This window comes from Gymnodraco acuticeps, unplaced genomic scaffold (genome assembly GCF_902827175.1).
Source record: "Gymnodraco acuticeps unplaced genomic scaffold, fGymAcu1.1, whole genome shotgun sequence".
NCBI classification, from domain to species: Eukaryota; Metazoa; Chordata; class Actinopteri; order Perciformes; family Bathydraconidae; genus Gymnodraco; species Gymnodraco acuticeps.
Window position 1 is genome coordinate 4,139,769 of NW_022992351.1, and position 18,706 is coordinate 4,158,474.

General features: G+C 44.3%; 2 protein-coding genes across 2 annotated transcripts in view; one reads left to right on the forward strand and one right to left on the reverse strand.

Moving 5' to 3' along the window:
- samd11 (sterile alpha motif domain containing 11) overlaps positions 1 to 9,733 on the forward strand; it is a gene marked incomplete in the record, with an annotated part of 34,610 nt that extends 24,877 nt beyond the window's left edge. Inside the window, 6 exon segments of the mRNA XM_034209463.1 lie at positions 3,682 to 3,797; positions 5,159 to 5,237; positions 5,368 to 6,149; positions 7,064 to 7,197; positions 7,745 to 7,855; positions 8,087 to 9,733. Coding sequence (XP_034065354.1) covers positions 3,682 to 3,797; positions 5,159 to 5,237; positions 5,368 to 6,149; positions 7,064 to 7,197; positions 7,745 to 7,855; positions 8,087 to 8,365 — 1,501 coding nt within the window.
- Positions 9,734 to 10,529: 796 nt separating this feature from the next.
- Positions 10,530 to 18,706, reverse strand: part of noc2l (NOC2-like nucleolar associated transcriptional repressor) — a 40,432-nt gene continuing 32,255 nt past the window's right edge. The window contains exons 15-18 of the mRNA XM_034209464.1: positions 15,563 to 15,676; positions 15,204 to 15,339; positions 13,331 to 13,429; positions 10,530 to 10,846 (exon numbers count right to left, since the gene is read on the reverse strand). Coding sequence (XP_034065355.1) covers positions 10,728 to 10,846; positions 13,331 to 13,429; positions 15,204 to 15,339; positions 15,563 to 15,676 — 468 coding nt within the window. The 3' untranslated portion in view covers positions 10,530 to 10,727. The remainder of the gene's footprint in view (positions 10,847 to 13,330; positions 13,430 to 15,203; positions 15,340 to 15,562; positions 15,677 to 18,706) is intronic.

The following is an 18,706-nucleotide window of genomic DNA, read 5'->3' on the forward strand; positions in this document are numbered from 1 at the left end:
ACACACACACACACACACACACACACACACACACACACACACACACACACACAGAAACACACAGGCCCAGAGCAAAACGACTAATGTCTGCCACTCCTCCCTTTAAAATTGCCTCCTGTAAAAGAAGGAAAGGAGGGAGAGATGGAGGAAGGGAGTGGAGGGGAGTGTCAGGCACACTCTCTCTCTCCACATCTCTCTCTGTCTCTCTCCCTCCGTCTCTCTCACTCCCCATGATTAGGCCTAATTATGGTGGCGCAGACGCCTGGCAGCCCCAGTCATGCAGCTTTAATTGACCGTTATTCATCTGCGGGCTAACGCTAGGCAAGGGTAGGCGGTGCAAGGAGGGGGGAGAACGAAAGGGAGGGAGTATCAGAAAGGGGGGTGATGGGTGTTTGGCATGCGGGAGCTATGGCGGAGGTGGATGGGAGTTTTGCGGGCGTTTTGGTGTAGCCCAGTAGAGCTGCGCGTCGCAAGGCTAATTGCTAGCCCCAAGGGATTAGGCCAGGTGATTACACACTGGGCGGTGTAATTACATAAGCAGCGGCTAGCGGGGCCCCGGCTCGCGGCTCCGGGGTCACGCGCCGTAGCCCTCACCCAAGATTAATTGGAGCTGCCACTGGAGTGCGAGGCACCGCCGGAGAGAGCGGTTATACGATTAGCATTAACATTTCAGCGGCGGAGGCGATCGATGAATGGTTTTCACCCCCACACACACCACCACCCTCTCCCCCCCCCCCATCTATGCGTGCCCTCCCTCCTTGGCTTGCAGTTCCTCCCTCTCTCTCTCCTTTTTTCCTCACCATTTAGTGAGGCGGGAGACATGCAGGCGCTAGCTAATTTGAACACAGATGCAAAACAATATTTGCGGTTGCGTCCCAGTGTTGGTTTTGATTTTGTTGTTTTCCTCAGCTTTGTGCTGCGGCCGTCACACTGCTAAGATCTGATTGGTGTGATAGCAGCAGCTCAGAGGGAGAGAACTAGAGACAGGAGCTGCGAGAGGAGAGGTGTAGGAAGCAAGAGCAGTGGCGGTTCTAGACCAATTTGACTGGGGGGGCCACTGGGGGGCCAGCTATTTTCTGAGGGGGGCACAATAAATGCAGGACGAAAAAGAGAACTAGACAGTATGAAGTAATTGTGCATACGAAAACAATGCAATACAGTTATTGGTATTTGTTTCAGTACATTTATTTATTTCAGATATATCTTATAGTTATTACTGTTAGCTTCAGCTTAAGTTATAGTGCAATGTTTGCACTAACACCATATTTATATAAAAATAAAGGCAATGAACAGTTACATCTCTACTTTACATAAGGGTGTCTGCACAATCTCACATTACAGCAACAAAATCCTGCGTTTTTTGGCAAACCGAGTACCAGAAAATATACATTTAAAAAAAAAACAAAAAAAACTTTTCATTGTTAGGGGGGTCAGAGGTCAGTGTTAGGGGGGCACTGCCCCCCCCCCCCCCCCCCCTAGAACCGCCCCTGAGCAAGAGATTGACTTGAGGAAAGCTCTGGAACCAGATAACATGGTTTAGGACACTGCGAAGCAATCCTCACCCACACGTTGACTCTTTGAAACGGTCAACGTGCACATGCCTCACTCTACTGAGAGTTTGTATCTGTTTCCTCAAAACCATGTTCCTTTACCCATGGAGATGTGCAGAAGCCTGAAAGAAAAACCAGAAAAAGATTAGAGATAAAGAAAAGAAGTGGGACAGAAACAGAGAGAAATACAAAGAGGCAAGACAAGGCTCGGGTAAAGAGACAGGATGAGACAGAGTGAAAGAAATAAAAGCGGAGGAAGAGAAAAGAGTAAACAAACCGGATTTTCAGAGGTCATTGACATAACAGAAAAAGATGGTTAAGACTGAACAAGAGATGTAGAGAGAGGGAGAAAGGTGAGAGGCGCCTTTCCCCCTCGAGGAGGACAAAAGACGGAGCCGATAATGGGGAGGCCTTTTCAGAAGCAGAGGTTGCAGGACGCTCCATCTTTTCACCGGTTTCAATGCAGCCTAGAGAGTGAGAGGGAGGGAAACGGAGAGGAGGGCGTAAAAAAGGGAGAGAATAGAGAAGGGATGAGTGTTAATTAGAAGGTCCTTCAGCCCGTGGCCCCGGTCAAGACGCAGGGGCCGCCCCAGCTGTCGGAGCATGACACACTGGCATTGTGCATTCAGCCCTCATTATGTGTGTGGGTTTAGAGTTGTGTGTATTTCTGTGTATGTATGGTGTGTTTGTGGGGCGGCAGTAGAGGAAAGGCTGCAGTCCAGGGTACAGCGATGGCCAGCGGCGCTTGTTGCGGCGTGACAAGACTGATGAGGCAGTGGGGCGACACAGGGGCCTCTGGAGCTCCACTGATAAAAATACACCACATACATTCATGCACACACACCAGGAAAATAGTTACTTAAAACTATTCTTTTAATGTAGATATTCATATGATATAGGCTAGGCTATTATACACAGGGCCGCCCCTGGCCGACTTGGGGCCCCAAGCGACATTGTGAGATGAGGCCCCCCCCCCCCAACCGACAGGAGTGAAAAATGTTTTTTTGGAAACAAAGTAGGCTACTTTGCAAATATAATTCCTGTTTATTATTATTATCACAGTTACTTTTTTATACAGTGAGGTACATGGTAAATGTGCATGTATGTCGTTCAGTATGCGTTTACAGGTGAATTGAATACGTCTGCATTTCCTGCCAAATACTAGCCTCAAAAAGATTAAAATATAATTAATGCAAATAAACTACTTCTACTAATAATCATAATCAATTCAATAATATAAATACTATATTATTTTATTATAATATAGTCAAGACAAAACATGCTTATTACATGCTCAAAAACACTACACACACATTGCTATCAGTATTTCTCTGTGTTGTGGTTGACATGATGATGACTGTTAGGAGTTAAGGGGAGAGGCTGAGCATCAACATGAAATGTGCAAATTGACATAAAAAATGAATAAAAGGGGGAAAAAAGGTCCATGTTTTTTAGGCTGTAAACTTTAACTAAGCCAACTAGACAGACAGTTTATCACTCTTCCTCCTGTACATTAGCAGATCAAAGGCATAACATACTTGAATGAATGGTAAATAAAGAATGCTGGAAATAACTGCATCTCCATTAGCCTGTATGCTCTGCAGAGACATGCCTTCTTCATGTCGTGAATTGCAGCTGATGTTTTAATATGGCAATTGGCAAAAGTTTAGAATTTGACTTATACAACATTCGCAAGTTGTACATTTGACTCATACAATAACCCACCTTCGAGTGATGCTCCAGTTTCTTCATGTTTAGTTTTTTTCCCTCTTGCTTGTGCCGGACTGAAACTGTCTTTTCACCGACATCTCTTCACCTGCACTAGTGGCCGTATCAAAGCCGTGATTGGTCAGATGTCGATTCATTGCAACGGTGTCGGGTTACAGACGTGCTCCCCTTGTCACCTCTCACTCTCGCGGGGGGTGCGCGGAGAACTGAGCGGAGAACTGCGCACAGCAGCTGAGGCCCTCTGGGCGGGGCCCCCTGCGCAAGGCGGGGCCCCATGCAGCCTGCGTGATTGGCCTGTAGGGAGGGGCGGCCCTGATTATACATCTCCGCCAGGCGCATTTTCAAGCATCCAGTAAAACGGAACAGAAGTTAATGTTGACTTTTTTCATATTTGTGTCCACAGAGAACTGTCCCACCCTCCACCCCTACTGTCCCCTCCAACCGGCCCTCACATCGCCTTAGGACATCACCTGCGGCCCCCTTTCCTGGGCATGCCCTCTGCCCTTTGCCAAGCCCCCGGTGAGTCTGAAGTCTTCTCAGGATAAAAATATAATAGATGGTTTTTACAGCTTTTGGCAGGGGACATTTGAGACGTTTCAAGGCTTTCCAAATGCAATGAAAAAAAACATCTGTATTTTTTTGGCAAGGGACATTTTTTGCCCAAATGTTTATTAAAACATAATATTTCCTCATGTTGTTGCTAGCTAGAAGAAAGTGCATCCCCATTAGTGTTGTTGGTTGAGCTCTCCTGATCTACGATACATTGCCAATTATTTAATTGATTGATTTTAAATTGCAAGGTCAGAAAATAAAAGGATTAAAAAAATCCAGTCTTAGCATTTTTAAGACTTTTGAAAGGCTCACTTAAGACTTTTAATACCAATGAAAACCTTATCTTTAAATTAATTAATTGAATACCTTTTTAGACTTTTTAAGAATCTGAGGGACAGTGTGTTGTTAAAAAGATATAATATAGTATGTCGCAAAAAAGTAATGGTAGTAGTATTTAAAGCAAATGTATTGTATGTCATGAAGAAATTAGGAAGTCATAGTTTTTTAAATAAAGTTCATAGTATAATATGTCGAAATCAAAAAGTGTAGCAAGTTTGTAAAAAGTTACAGTATAGTATGTCAAATATTCATAAATTAGTACGTTGAAAAAAAAGTCATCGTAAGTCAAAAACGTAGATCTTTCGAAAAAACTCATAGAATGTTAAAACAATGTCATAAATAAGTCATAGTATAGTATGGCAAAAAGTCACAACGTATGTCATAAAATAGTAAATAGCAATACTATGGATATCCAAAAGAGTAAAATTGTCATACAAATATATATTTATTTTCATAAAAAGGTTCTGTTATAAAGTTATAGTATTAATAAAAACATCATAGTATTCATAAAAAAATAAATAAAACAATGTAAATGCATCATTGATTATTTCGTTTTTATTCATATACATTTTGTTTATATAGCACATTTCCATTTCCTTGTTTATTTCTTGTCTTGAATTTGTATTGTACAATGCCATGTCTTTTTATTCTGCTGCAACGCAAACATTTCCCAAATTGGGATCAATAAAGTACTATCTTATCTTATCTCTCCACATGGCAAATCAAAGTCCTGCACAAATAAAGAACATATTAAAGACATTTGAATACAAATAAATGTGTATTTTTCACCAATTGCATTGTTCCATGCTCTATAACAAACCAGATGTAATGATAAATCATTATAAAATGATTGATATATTTTAAAATAAAAAATACATATCTCTTTTCCTCATTGATTGGCATTCCCCCACGGTTTTAAAAAAAGTTTACAAATTACTTTTTACATTTTAACTGACAGGTATGTATTTTCTTGCAATTTTCTCTAACAGGTTATGGTTTCCTTCAACCAGCCCAAGCTGAGCTCTTTGCCCGGCAACAGGAGATGCTGCGGAAGCAGAATCTGGCCAGGTGTGTGTTGTAATGTCACAGTCTGTAAAACATTGTGGATACACCCACAAGCAGTGTTGTGAATGTGAAATACTGTGAATATTTAAAACCTTCGGCCCTGAGTTTAATTCCCCGTGTTTGACGTCCTCAGACTTGAGATGTCGGCGGAGCTGCTGAGACAGAAAGAGTTGGAGAGTCTGCACCATCGGCAGCAGCAGCATCGTCTGCTGGGCTCCGACCATTTAGGAGTTCTACCCCCTGGCCTCCCCCCCGACCATCCAGCCCTGCGGAGCCTCCACGACATCCCAGAAGGCCATCCGCTCCGCGAGGAGCTGGCCCGACGCTCAAATGCAATGTTGGTGCTTCGCCATGGGGCCTCCACCCCCCTACTCACCCTCAACCACCACCACCAGCATCAACAGCCAGGGCCCCCGTCCACACCCAAAGACTCCCTCGCACAGAGATCCACTGCTGGGCCAGAAGCTGAATCCAGGAAGCCCCCCCGCAGGGCCCCCCAGACGCCGCTCCATGCTGGGGATCACGCAGGAGGAAGAGAGGACAGAGGGAGGGAGGGAGACAGGGAGGGGCAGGATGAGGAGATGAAGGACTCAGACAGTGAAACAGAGATGTGTGAGGAGAGGGAGGACAGCGCCGGGGCCAGGTCCAGCAGTAAACCCAGAGACACAGAGGGGGGGAGAGAGAGAGGCAGCAAGGGAGTGAGTGCCAAAGACCCTGCAGAGAGCTCCAGCAGGCTGAGCCCCCCGTGCGGTTCAGCAGGTACAGAGTCTCCCAGCAGGCACCTCTTCACCCCCGGACTGGGCAAGGCTGACGTCAAGTACCACCTGCCACCAGGCTTCATGCCCCCCCTGCCTGCTCTGCACGCCCAGTCTCTGCCCTTCGGATTCCCCTACACCAACCCCTACTTCCACACGGGTAAGAGAGACACACACACACACACACACACACACACACACACACACACACACACACACACACACACACACACACACACACACACACACACACACACACACACACACACACACACACACACACACACACACACACACACACACACACACACACACACACACACACACACACACACACACACACACACACACACACACACACACACACACACACACACACACACACACACACACAGCTGACATGTGAAACCCATTAGCGTCACTCTTTGTGTGTGTGTCTCCAGTGTGGAGACCTCTCCCTGTTAGGGGCCCTGCCTCTGACCCCAGTGTGACCCTCATGCACAGCAGCAGCACAGCCACGTGGGCAGGAAGGGGGGGGGGGCGTTGGGGTTGGTTGTTCATACACAAGAAGACTAACTAACTTTATCCCACCAGGAGCAGCTATTTCATATTAATTAAATAAAGCTGAACAATTCTTTTGAACAAACTTTCACTGGTTCCACCTTTGCGTTTTCAGTTGTTTATTTAATCAGTTTACATTGAATATGTGTGTGTTGGATTAAAATAACCTAACACTTAGATCAATTAAATCAGGTTGGGCAGTGAAAGATTCTTACAGGCATTTTATTACAATTTATACTTTCAATTACAAACCAAACATGCCAGCTATCCACAGAATACAAATAATAAAAAAGAATGTAATACTGACCCAATTCTAACTGACTCTCATATCAGAAGAAAAAAGTTGTTGCTATTTAGACTGAGGATCTTGCTGCACATCTTTTTGTGATGTAGAACCTGATAATTGCAAGACTAGGGACACTTAAAAAGAGTGGACATTTGTCTTCAACGCAGCTTGAACTATGTACATTGTGTTTTTATTGACACATCATTTTCACACTGCTGCTCCCTCAGGCTCTGTGGGAGGTCTTTTCATGGATGGAGAGGACTCGGCCACAGCGAACCCTGTGGAGGACATCAGCAAGTGGAGTGTGGAGGACGTGTGCGGCTTCATAAGCAGCCTGGCTGGGTGTGCTGAATACACACAGGTGAGGACATAGGGGGGAGGAGAGAGAGAGAGAGAAGAGGGGGGCCAAGGGCAGGCTGACTACTGAACATAGCAGAACACTGACCTAAATATAATATATACTGCAACACTACTGTGTAGCATCTCATTCTGTTCAGGTAGAAGCACTACACCTGCACAGCTTAGTGTTTAAAGTGTATTGTGAGTGTGTGTGTGTGTATGTACATGGTCCTGTTTGAAATTGCAGCCTGTGTGTGTAAGGCTATATATTGTTTCAAAAGGATATTTCCATTACAATATTTTTTTTTTGTAACTACTCGCATGAAGATACATTTATGATTGTTATTAGTAGCTGAACTGCTCTGATAGGACACGGTTAGACCCTTCCCCTTAATTAAAAATAATGTTGAATGATCATCTTTAGCTATATATATATATATCCCTCTCACACTGGGTATATAACGTTAGGAGCGCAGTCACTGTGCAGTAGGTTGTGTGGATGAATGTGTAGGCTGTGTGTCGAGTGTGTTTCTGTCGGGCTGTGGCTGAAGCGGCTGTCTCTCCGCCAGGTGTTTCGGGAGCAGGCCATTGATGGAGAGACATTACCGTTACTCACGGAGGAGCACCTGCTCACCACCATGGGACTAAAGCTGGGGCCGGCGCTCAAGATCCGCTCACAGGTACACACACCACAGGCCTGCGTGTGTGAACGAGTGAACTTGTGTGTTTGTGTTTGAATGTGTTTCTGTGTATAGGCCTAAGACTAACTGATAGCATAGCTGATTCCTGTAAACCAGCCCGCCCCCAAAGGCTGCTGCCTCTCTCTCTCTCTCCGTTTAAAATAAAGTAAACAGCATTAGTCCATCCCATAATACCCAACAGGCAGCACTGACAGTCTCTCCTCTCCTCAGGTGGCGCGGCGTGTTGGCAGGCTTTTCTACATGACTGGATTCCCGCTAGCTTTCCCATTTCCGCCTTCTGCTGCACTGCGCCCCCCTGAACGTGATCGGGACCCTATTACAACGCCATCTGACACGCCCCTACCTCTCTCTTTGTCCCTGCCCTGCAGACCCACCTCCACCAGCAGCAGCTCTTCTCCATATCGTGGCCCCACCCCAGGGTGCTCTTCACCCAAGCAGGAAAATGGCTCCGTGGTCATGGGGAGATACGAGGCCAAAACTCCTTCGTAGGAGAGGACAGGCAGGGGAGGGGAGGGGAGACCTGCCTCACACTCACCTGACCCGGAGAGATCTCTGCCAGACCCCCCCACCTTGGGACCTTTATGCTGAACTTGAGGGGGCAATATTGGACTGGAATAACAGACATTTGAAGCGTATCCGACAAACCAATCAGCCTCTGAGCTCCTCTGCGGTGGCTGTAGCCGAGCAGAATCCAAACAAACTGGGTTGGAAGGGAGACACGTGAAGCGACAGAGGAACAGAGGAAAGGGAGACAGCTGGTCACAGACAGCCTGCCAAAAAAAAGGAGCGAAGCTCTGCCACAAATGTGACATTCTTGCAAGTCAGACAGTCAGACGCTGGAGGAAACTCTTCCTTCCTGGGCTGGAGGAAGCTCTTGTCTTTCTCACCACTAGCCCTGTAGAACCCAGGAATTAAAAAGAGACGCTGTTCCCCTTTTTTCCTCTCCCTCCTTCCCTTCGCCTGTTTCCTGAGGCCAGACAGCAGCGTGGAGCAGAGGCTGGAGTTAAAGCATATGCTGAGCAGCACTCGACCAGCTCCCTCTTATCACTGCAACTATGCATTCCACTGTCCCGATACCAAAGATGACCGGATGTGTGGAATTGAAACCATGTTTCACAACGTGTCTGCTTCTTTCTGCATTAATGGTCTCAGAGAAAGACTGGTCCAACAGGGAAGTGCTAGGCCAGCACCTCACGCCATGGTCTGTGTTCGAGGTGACACAGCTGTCATTTACTGACCAATAAAGGCTTAAACATTTTGGTGAAATGGAGAAGCCTCAATGGCGACTTGCGCCATTGAATGCTCGTGTTGACTACTGTGGGAGGTAGGATAAACATGCAAAATTGTACAGAATCATGCTTAAAGATGAAAATATCCTGAAGGTTACATACGTGGTACTTTTACTTTTTGTTAAATGTAGTTGCACGAAAAAGGTTTTCTTTACTAAAGAAAAATGTGACTTGCTGAACTTTGGTACTTTTGTTCATACTCTTGTTTTGCCATTTCTAAAAGTGTAATATTAAAATATGTTCCAATCTCAAATGCTACTTCAGCATATAAATGAGGGAAAAAAATATTTATAGGACTTTTGATGTAGTAGATAAAGCAGATTATAATATGTATTATAATTAGCCCTTAAGATGGATCCCAAAGATACTTTTACTTTGTTTTCTCTTGGTTGCAGGGAAGACAAAGGCACAAAGCTCTTAACGCAAATGTTTTGAATTTGTTTTTTTTCTTTCTACGCAAGCAATGAATAAAAAAAAAAAATGGTCTCTAGATTTCCCTTCAAAAGTTTTGTCTTCATTCTATTTTTCTATTCACCACACAGGTGAAATAAATCCTACAGAAATTCTCCTTTCTCTCGTGTTTGTGTACGCCTTTTGCTCCTCAGGTGTTTGTGGTTCTTCTGTAAAAACGTGCTGGAGGGAGTATGTGGTCTCCTGATGTGTGTGTGAATGGGGGGGCACAGTTCAGGTCAACACCAGCTGTCAGAGTGTGAGGTTCAGCCGCAGGCCAAGGCCTCCCTTGCCTGTGGGGATAAACCTGACCCCACACACACCCCCCCCCCACACACACACACACCAAAGCAGCACGCTCTGCTGGGACTTCCCCTCGCTTTAGGCTGGGCCCCTGCACCACAAGGTTCTGTATTCACTGAAAACTACAGAGGCAAAGTGATGACAAAAAAAATATTCTCAAATCTCCACTGAGGTTTAGACCCAAACAAAACAACTGCTCTGCCCTTTATTGGGCCACCAGTGAATGCATGCAATAACTGTTCACCAAACAAAGACCAGTATCACCTTAATTTAGTGAAGTAGAGAAAGGAAAATGGAGTGGTGACGCCGTGTCTGAGCATGTGAACTCAGAGACAGAAGACAGTGGTCTGGGTAGGGGGTGGGAGAGGATTTGGCACAGAAACAGACCAGCCTGTGTTGCTGCTCCACCACCTGGGCAGAGAGTCTTGGCACACCATCAGACGCCACCCTGCCAGCCTGGCACAGCGCTGCTGCCTCAGGGCTCAACACCGCCTCTCTGAACCCCCCCCCCCCCCCCGGCCTGGCCTCCCAGAGCCTGAGGCTGCGTACAGGTGTGCACTTGTGCATCTACATGCTTCAATTAATTGTTCGAAACAAATTATTAATAATCATTGACAAATGAAATCAGGGTTCTTTAATTTTGTTTTCAGAATTTCAATGCTTGATAACATTACATCATGAACATGTTTCTACTGTACAGGTGAAGTAATAGAACATATAAAAGCAAGGAAAATAGCAAAAAGTGTCCAATATCTTTCTGAGTATATAAGGTTGATAATGTAGATGACGAGTGTGTGCGTCCATGCACCTCAGTCATCGTCAGAGAGCTGCAGGTCCTCCACCACATCCTCATCTCCCTCGGCCAGCTTTGTCAGAGCGGCGGCGGTCAGGGGCTCGGGGGCCGTGGTGGCCAACTCCTCATCGTCATCTGGAACACAAACAGCAAGCACTTTAACTTCAGACACGGGGATGTGAGACTGGCAGGTATCAAGAGGAACATTTTTGATCACCTGTGCATTCATTACTTTTAAGAGATAATGTACATACAACCTTTCACTGTGTTGCCATTTATCATTTGTTGATGTACCAGACAACCTATAGGGCAGGAGGAGTTTTATCTGACAAATTAATTACCATTTATTTATTATCTGCTGGGGTACCAGCAGGTGCTTCTAACCATTTGGAAAATATCTGATGTTTTAATAAACTTTGGGTACAATTAACCATTAACATATGTAATATGTTAAGAAATTGCTGAGTTTTCATCAATGTTAGTTAATGTAAAGTTGGATGGATGACCTACTCTAGTATTTTTTTTTTTTAACAACAGTACAGTGACTTTGTAAATAATTTACCATATTTGTGATGAATGCTATACTATGTTTCAGGAAAAATAATAGGTATTTATTAAACCAACATTTGTTTTAAAGGAATGGTATGCTCATGACACTCATTTAAAAAAAATTATCATCCGATAAAACAGACCAGTCTCTGCCAGTCTCTCTCTTTTTTTTTTTAATCCGATGACATTATAAGTGATTTTAAACTGATTAATTACCGAAATAACATCAACACTGTGGGCGGCGCCATTTTACCGGACGTGACGTAAACCATGCGTTTGGTTTCGAGGACACGTTGATGTTCATGTTATTTACTGTAGTTACTCTCTTCAAATATGCCTCATTGTATCGCGAAACATTGCCACAATTCTGATAGGAACAATCCACGGAATGCTCGGTTCCATCTGTTGCCAAAAGGTAAGCGTAGGAAGTACGTTCGGAGGCAGTGGCTAGCGAAATGTGGCCGGCCCGAACCGAAAGATCCACAGGCGCATGTATGCAGCAAACATTTCAAGTTTCCGGACGACTACTCTGAGAGTATGATAAAACATAACATGGGATTTATTGAACAACCATTACTTAATGGAGATGCAGTACCATCGGTCTTTCTGGTGTCATCACCGACCAGGACACCAGTTCGGCCAGTTGAGAAATCGCCCTCTGCAAGTGTGAAGCGACGGAGGACCAGAAGTAGTGCTCGGAGTAAGAATAAGGTATGTTTTATAGCGCATTTCCATTGCAGCGGGTAGCCCCGGTTTAAACGTCCTTTATCGTCCAGGCCAGGCCAGTTTTTGGTGGCCTTTCCATATAGCGTAGTACCGGCTAGTGGGTATTTCCCCCCAGTTTTTCCGGCCCCATAAAATCGTGGTTCTAGGGCCAGGGACAACGAGGCTGAGTATGCTAAACTAGAGAGGGAATCGCTAGCAAGGGTGGTACTACATGCATACATATCTAGTAATCAAAATCATTGTATCTACTAAGTAGTACTAAGTAGGCTCGAACCTGTATGGCTGAATTCCCCCTTCCAATCTCTTCATATTGCTCAAAACTTCTTCCTCGGCTGACGAGTCCGAACTCAAATATTCCATGTTTTCGTGTGTTTACAAAGTGAACGCATGGATGACGTCACGACCATCACGTGACCACTGAAAATGGGCCAAATGGCAGCGGCCTGACGGAATATACAGGTTTAGATAAAAAAGAGCTATAAAATCATTATTTACCGGGGAATATCGCTGATTTCTTCAGGGTATGGTTTAAACATAATGTTTCACTAAATACTGAAGTTTTGATTAATTATCTAATGAGTGGAGCATTCCTTTAATGAAAGGGTTATGGATTTTTACTTGACATACAACCTTTTTATAACATAATGTATTATTGACAAACTATTTTAACATACAAATATTTCACTTTTGTTGACATACTAATGCATGATTTTTTTCAAAATACAATACTATGACTTTTTGGATATACTATAGTATGACTTTCTTTCAATATATTAATGTATAACTATAGGGATTTATTATTTATTCTACAATGACTTTTTGACAACAAACAAATTAATTTAAATACTAATGTATGAATTTCTGCACATACTCTGACCATGACTTTTGTTCCCCCTACTAAACCATAACTTTTTTTACATGACATACTATACTTGACTTTTTACTTTAAGGCATTCATTAATAAGAATGAATATGTGCATCAGAAAATCTAATCACAACAATATGATTCAGTTGAAACTGGATTTCCCTATTCATGTCCTCAGATGTCGTCCGTAGTTTATTTTAGCTGTAGGAGCCCTGATCGGCTAATCATAAATTAACAATCATCAAATGATTATAATGCTCCATAAATGCTAAACAGTGGGCGGTTACTAAACGTATTGTACTTGGTTTCCCTTTATATAATCTGCCAGTCTGTTTAGTAATGACTTTATATACATGCTCTGATGGTGTACATCAAAACAGTCTCTTCTGAATACTGAGTGAAGAAATACACAGCCAAAAACCCCTTTCAAAAGTTTGTCAACTACAAATGTGTGCGACCATGATTAATACTGTACCAACCTGAGTCTCCGCCCTCATCGTCATCGCTCATGTCATAGAGACCTTGAAGATCATCGTCGTCATCATCATCATCATCTGACCCACGGCGGTCTTTTTTCCCTGCAGAAAGACAGTGAAAAACATTACATTTAATTGTGTCTGCCGATGCTTTCTTCAGACATTCCTAAGTTAGCGTTGGTTCATCGCTGACGTCTGAGGACTTCGGAGACACCTATATGTGGGCCAGGCTTCAGAGGCAGCTGGAAGTGTCTATTTCCTCCTGAGATGGAACTGAGAGTCGATTACAGACGGCGCTGCCGCTGCACAAACACCCATGACAGTTTACTGCCGGCAATTTCAGACATCTTGTGCTCAAGGCCTAAATATAGCAAATGGAGATAGCAGGCAAGTTCCACGGCTACGAGGATGAGGATGTGTGTGTGTGCCAGAGAGAGAAGTTTGTAAGTTTGGATGAATTTGTGTTGTGGTATACACAGAGTGCAGTATATGTGTGTGTGTGTGTTGTCTAGCCAAAGGGACAACTGGGGTCCACAGGCTTTGAAGTTGAGGTGTGATGAGAGGCTGGGGGCGTGGAGGAGAGGGAAGCAAAACAGAGCTACTTCCTCTGTCTGTTACACTGCAGCACACACACACATGTTCACGCATGCACAACCACACACACTTAAACAAACACAGATAAACAACGTCTAAAAGCATCAGGTACTCCCCTTCCTGTCTAATTTAAGTTTACAATAATACTCTCACTCTCCCACTTTTTGTTGTTCACATGGTGCTAGCAGAGTTCAGTAGTACCTTGGAGGTTGCCCCCAAATGACCTGGAAGATGTATTAGCCCCACTGACACCACACACACACACAGATCAATCTAAATCATCAGCCCCCTCCTTTCAAACTTCCCCTCTTTCCGGGTGTGTGTGAGACCACAAAGAGCTTTGGTGAGCGGCTCAAAAGCTTTTGGCTATTTGGGACTAGACGACAAGGTGGTGGGTGTGCGTTTATCATCGAGATGTGCGTGCCTTTGTGTGCGCATGTGTTGCGAGGACATGCAGGGGCAGCTGGTCGAAGCCCACAGAGCCAGAAAGAGGGAGCGAGAGAGCTAGAATGAAAGAGGAAGAGAGAGAGAGAGAGAGAAAGGGGAGCGGCCACCTCTGGCTGTTCCACTGGGCTGGTTTGAATTAGAAACCCCCGCTGGGATCCAAGCCTGTACTTCCTGTCGAGGGGCTTCAGCTCGTGTGAGTGTGAGGAGGGGAGGAGGAAAGACGAACGAAAGGGAGGGAGGGAGGGGTGGACAGAGTGAGAGGCGGAGGCCCGTCGTTTGCCGGCAGCTGCCCGTCCGTTTGTTGGGACTCTCCCTACAATGAAGTCCAGATGTAAAAATCCCCCCCCCCTTCCTCCTACTCCTTTCCTCTTTGACCTTGCGGAGGGCTTTATTCAGCTGGAAGCGTGTCCGAGTGTAAAGCTGTAAAAGCGAGGTTGCAGCTGCCTGTGACCTGTGGACGACCCCTAGAGGATGAGACACACTAAAGAAAGATCAGGCTCATGCAGAGCGAGAAATACTATCTGATAAGCAGAGATTTTCTCGTGAGTTTAATTTGAAATTTAATTTCCAGCTCCTCAGAAACTGTCTCTGTGGATGTTTCAAACACTCAGAGCCTGGTGGTAACTGCTCTGCAGGTGATCGGCTTCATGTAGCCAAATCTTTAATATAGTGGCCAGACACGAAGATAACAGCCTAGAAATCAGATTGAACTGTCATCACCTCGTCAACTTTGCTTTTTTTTTTGTACAGAACGCCAGGCTGTGACAAAACACAGCCCTCTAGAGGCCAACACATGCCTGTTTCAATGAGTTAGTGTATGTGAGAATCAGCTTGCCTCTGATTTTGAGTTTTCCGTCATCCTCCTCTGCATCGCTGTCGGAATGGAACAAATCCGTGAACTCCTTCTTGTCCTCCACCTTCTTGTCCTCAGTCTTTTTGCGTTTGATCTCTGGAAGCTCCAGATCCTCCATCTTTAAACAACACAAAACAGCAGGGTAAACACACAATACTGATTTCATTGTGTTGACCATTAATAATTGTTCTGCCAGTCAAATGTTCCACAACAATGCATGACTGTTTCATGATTTATGTAACAGATCTCTCTTGTGGGTAACGGGTGAGTTTCATAATAAAAAAGACAGAAGTGATTCATGATGACTGAGTGGGATAAGCACATTTTGGTTGGAAAGTTACCCTGTCTTTGCCGGAGATCTCCAGCTGGATCTCCTTCACCCTCAGCTTCTTCCACTGGGTGTAGTACTTGGTGAGGGGAGTCCCCTCCTCCTTCATCTGCTTCTCCCAAGCCGTCTGACAGAGGACATGATTATTACAATTGTGTGGAAGAATGTGTATACAGGTGTGGGCGCGTTTATTAAACCAAATTAATATCCAAGGTGCGAGTTATTTTTGTGTGTGCCATTGCAGTTTCTGAAAGGGATCCGACTTCATGTGGCTTTCCACCTAAATCAATTGACTGGGAGAAAGAGATGGACAGAGCAGACAGAGTCAGAAGATGTGGAAAAGACGGATTGAAGGTGCCTGAAAGCAGATCTTCTCCAGGCCCTAAAGGTCTGTGTGGACGATATTGATTAGGCTCAATCACATTACCCGACCAACAAATCCAATAGAGCAAACAGACTGCGGCCTACAGCCCCCGCTAGCTTAACACATTTACAACAATTTGCCATGTGGCTATTAAGATGGGTGACGTGTGCATGCAAAAATGAAATGTATAGTCAGGATAAGAAAATAAAACTAGAAAAACGCTACTTCTGAATTCAGCCCAGACTCAGACCAACAAAACAAAGCATCACATACAGGCAGCGGAGAAAGACGAGACGTCAGAGTGCGACCTGGACGAGACAGGGCATCGTTAATTAGGCTAGCTCTCAGTTTGGGTGACATGTCAGAGGGGGGCTGGTGGCTGGAGGGGGGCCGTGGCCTTTTCCCAGCAGCAGCAGCGAGGCTGTCCCCTCTCATCCGCCCGCAGTGACACCTAACGCTGCCACGATGCCAGAGAGTGGATGCCATGGCGACAGCCTCCACTGAGCAGAGCGCCGGGGAGACAGGAGCTGGCGCGGTGCCGTGCTGTCTGTTGTACTTAGTTAACACATGCACACACACACTCCCATGTGTCTACACACACACATTTTCTCATCAGGTAAATTACACAAAGACCATCCTCTTTAATTTAATCTTTAAACGCTCTTAAATATGAATCAGCAGTTACATGTCAAGGCTCTCAGCAGCAGCGAAGCCACATAAAAGCGTGTGTGTGTGGACAGGTAGCGCAGAGAGAGTAGGTCAACACAGAAAATGCACTAATGGCTGCTCATTAAGGCAGAGGCGCCTCTGGTTCAAAAGCCCATAAGAGCTTCCAATAACCACTGGGTCATTCTTAACCGGGCTCAGAGTTTATTCAGGGAAGTGGCCTCCATTAGCCGCCGTAACTGAAGGGTCGTCAGCTAGGACTGCAGCCTCTTGATCAACTGGACAATAGCCCAAAACAGAAGTTTACAGCGAAAGTTATCCTTTGGGTGCATTTGAAACACACTGCTCCATCTTTCACATAACTAAGAGTAAATGTCGAGCTGAGTGCAGCAGGAAAGTGAAGCAGGTAATGCCAATCTAAATCATGGAACAAAAAATTACACATAGTATTTCCTTAAAACAAGTGTTATATGTAGACAAACTTGATAAAGCATGTCAAGAAGATTGAGCTGGTTAATTGTTGACTGTTGTTGATTATCTTAAACATTACATGTCATTTGTTAGACGCTTTTATCCAAAGCGACTTACATTTAATTTCAAACCTTTATTTATACAGGTGAATCCCATTGAGATCATTGATCTCTTTTTCAAGGGTGACCTGCTGCAATACAGGTCACATACATACACAGTACTGTGGACAATCCCCACAGGAGCAATTTGGGGTGAAGTGTCTTGCCCAGGGACACAACGACATGCTGACTGCAGTGAGACTCAAACTTGCTACCCCCTAATTCAAAGTCCAGCACCCTATCCACTGAGCCACAGCCTCCCCAAACATCAATCCTCCCACCACAGCAGCAGACAACATTTCCCAAAAAGCTGGCAAAGTCAGCAGTCACTTCCTCGTTAGGTCGGATTTATTATCATTAGTGAGGATTTATAGGCACTGTTGTAAAGTAACTAAGTACATTTACTCGAGTACTATACTTAAGTACAATTTTAAAAGACTTGCACTTTACCTACTTTTACTGACTTAGTACATCTACCCCCCTACATTTCATAGGTCAATCGTGTACTTTTACTCCACTACATTTATTTTATATATTTAGTTTATTTGCACATTTGGATTAATGATATGAAATATAATCAACAATAAATAAGACTTTAGTAAAACCTGGAGTAACATTCACAAGCTACCCTGCAGCATAGGAAGTCATTCAAACTAGCTGCACCTTTACCAGCTTTGATAACACTTTAATGCAGGTGTTAGGGCTGTGCGATTATGGCAAAAATCATAATCACGATTATTTGGTCAATAATTGATATCACGATTATTTTGACGATTATTCATTGACCCTTTATTGAACTTTAAAACAAATAATATTTTACCAATAAACAAGATCAATAAATGTGTTGGAGCGCACTTCCAAAACCATACTAAACATATATTATTAATATGATAAATAAAAATAAATTAGACCAAAATAAATGAAATCAAATATGTTGCAGTGCACTGTCACAACCTACTGAAAACTCCTTAACATATAGCCAACATTTTGGTAAAACATATTCAACATATTCCACTCAGTTAAACGTTGAAGGCTGGCCAACCGTCATGGTCCAGAAGTAACAGGAAATAAATGTTGAACTACAATTTAAGACCAAATAAAAATGTTTAGGCCACCATGGCAAATGCTGGTAGGGCTGCTCATTAGTGCTGTAGCGACGCGTCGACGTCTTCAAAATATCGTCGACGACATATTTCCGCGTCGACGCGTCGCCACCATAGACTGTATGACGCCACACACACGTGGGTCACCCAAAGCAACAAGCAGTTCGCAATCGCACTTCTAACACAATGGAGACTGAAACGGCTACCAACTCCTCCTCACAGGATTGCGCACGAAGCCCTCAAACGAAAACATCTCGCCCCTAGGTCTTCAAAAGTATGGGAATATTTTAAAGTTAGTCCAAAACGCAAAGATATTTATATATTTATATCTCACTGAGACTGCTGCATAGCCTAGCAGAAGCAGCAGCTAGCTGTGGTGGCAACCATTAGCAGCTAGCATTTGCTCTCCGATTTAAAATGGAATTATGGATTATAAATTCAATAATTTGTTTATA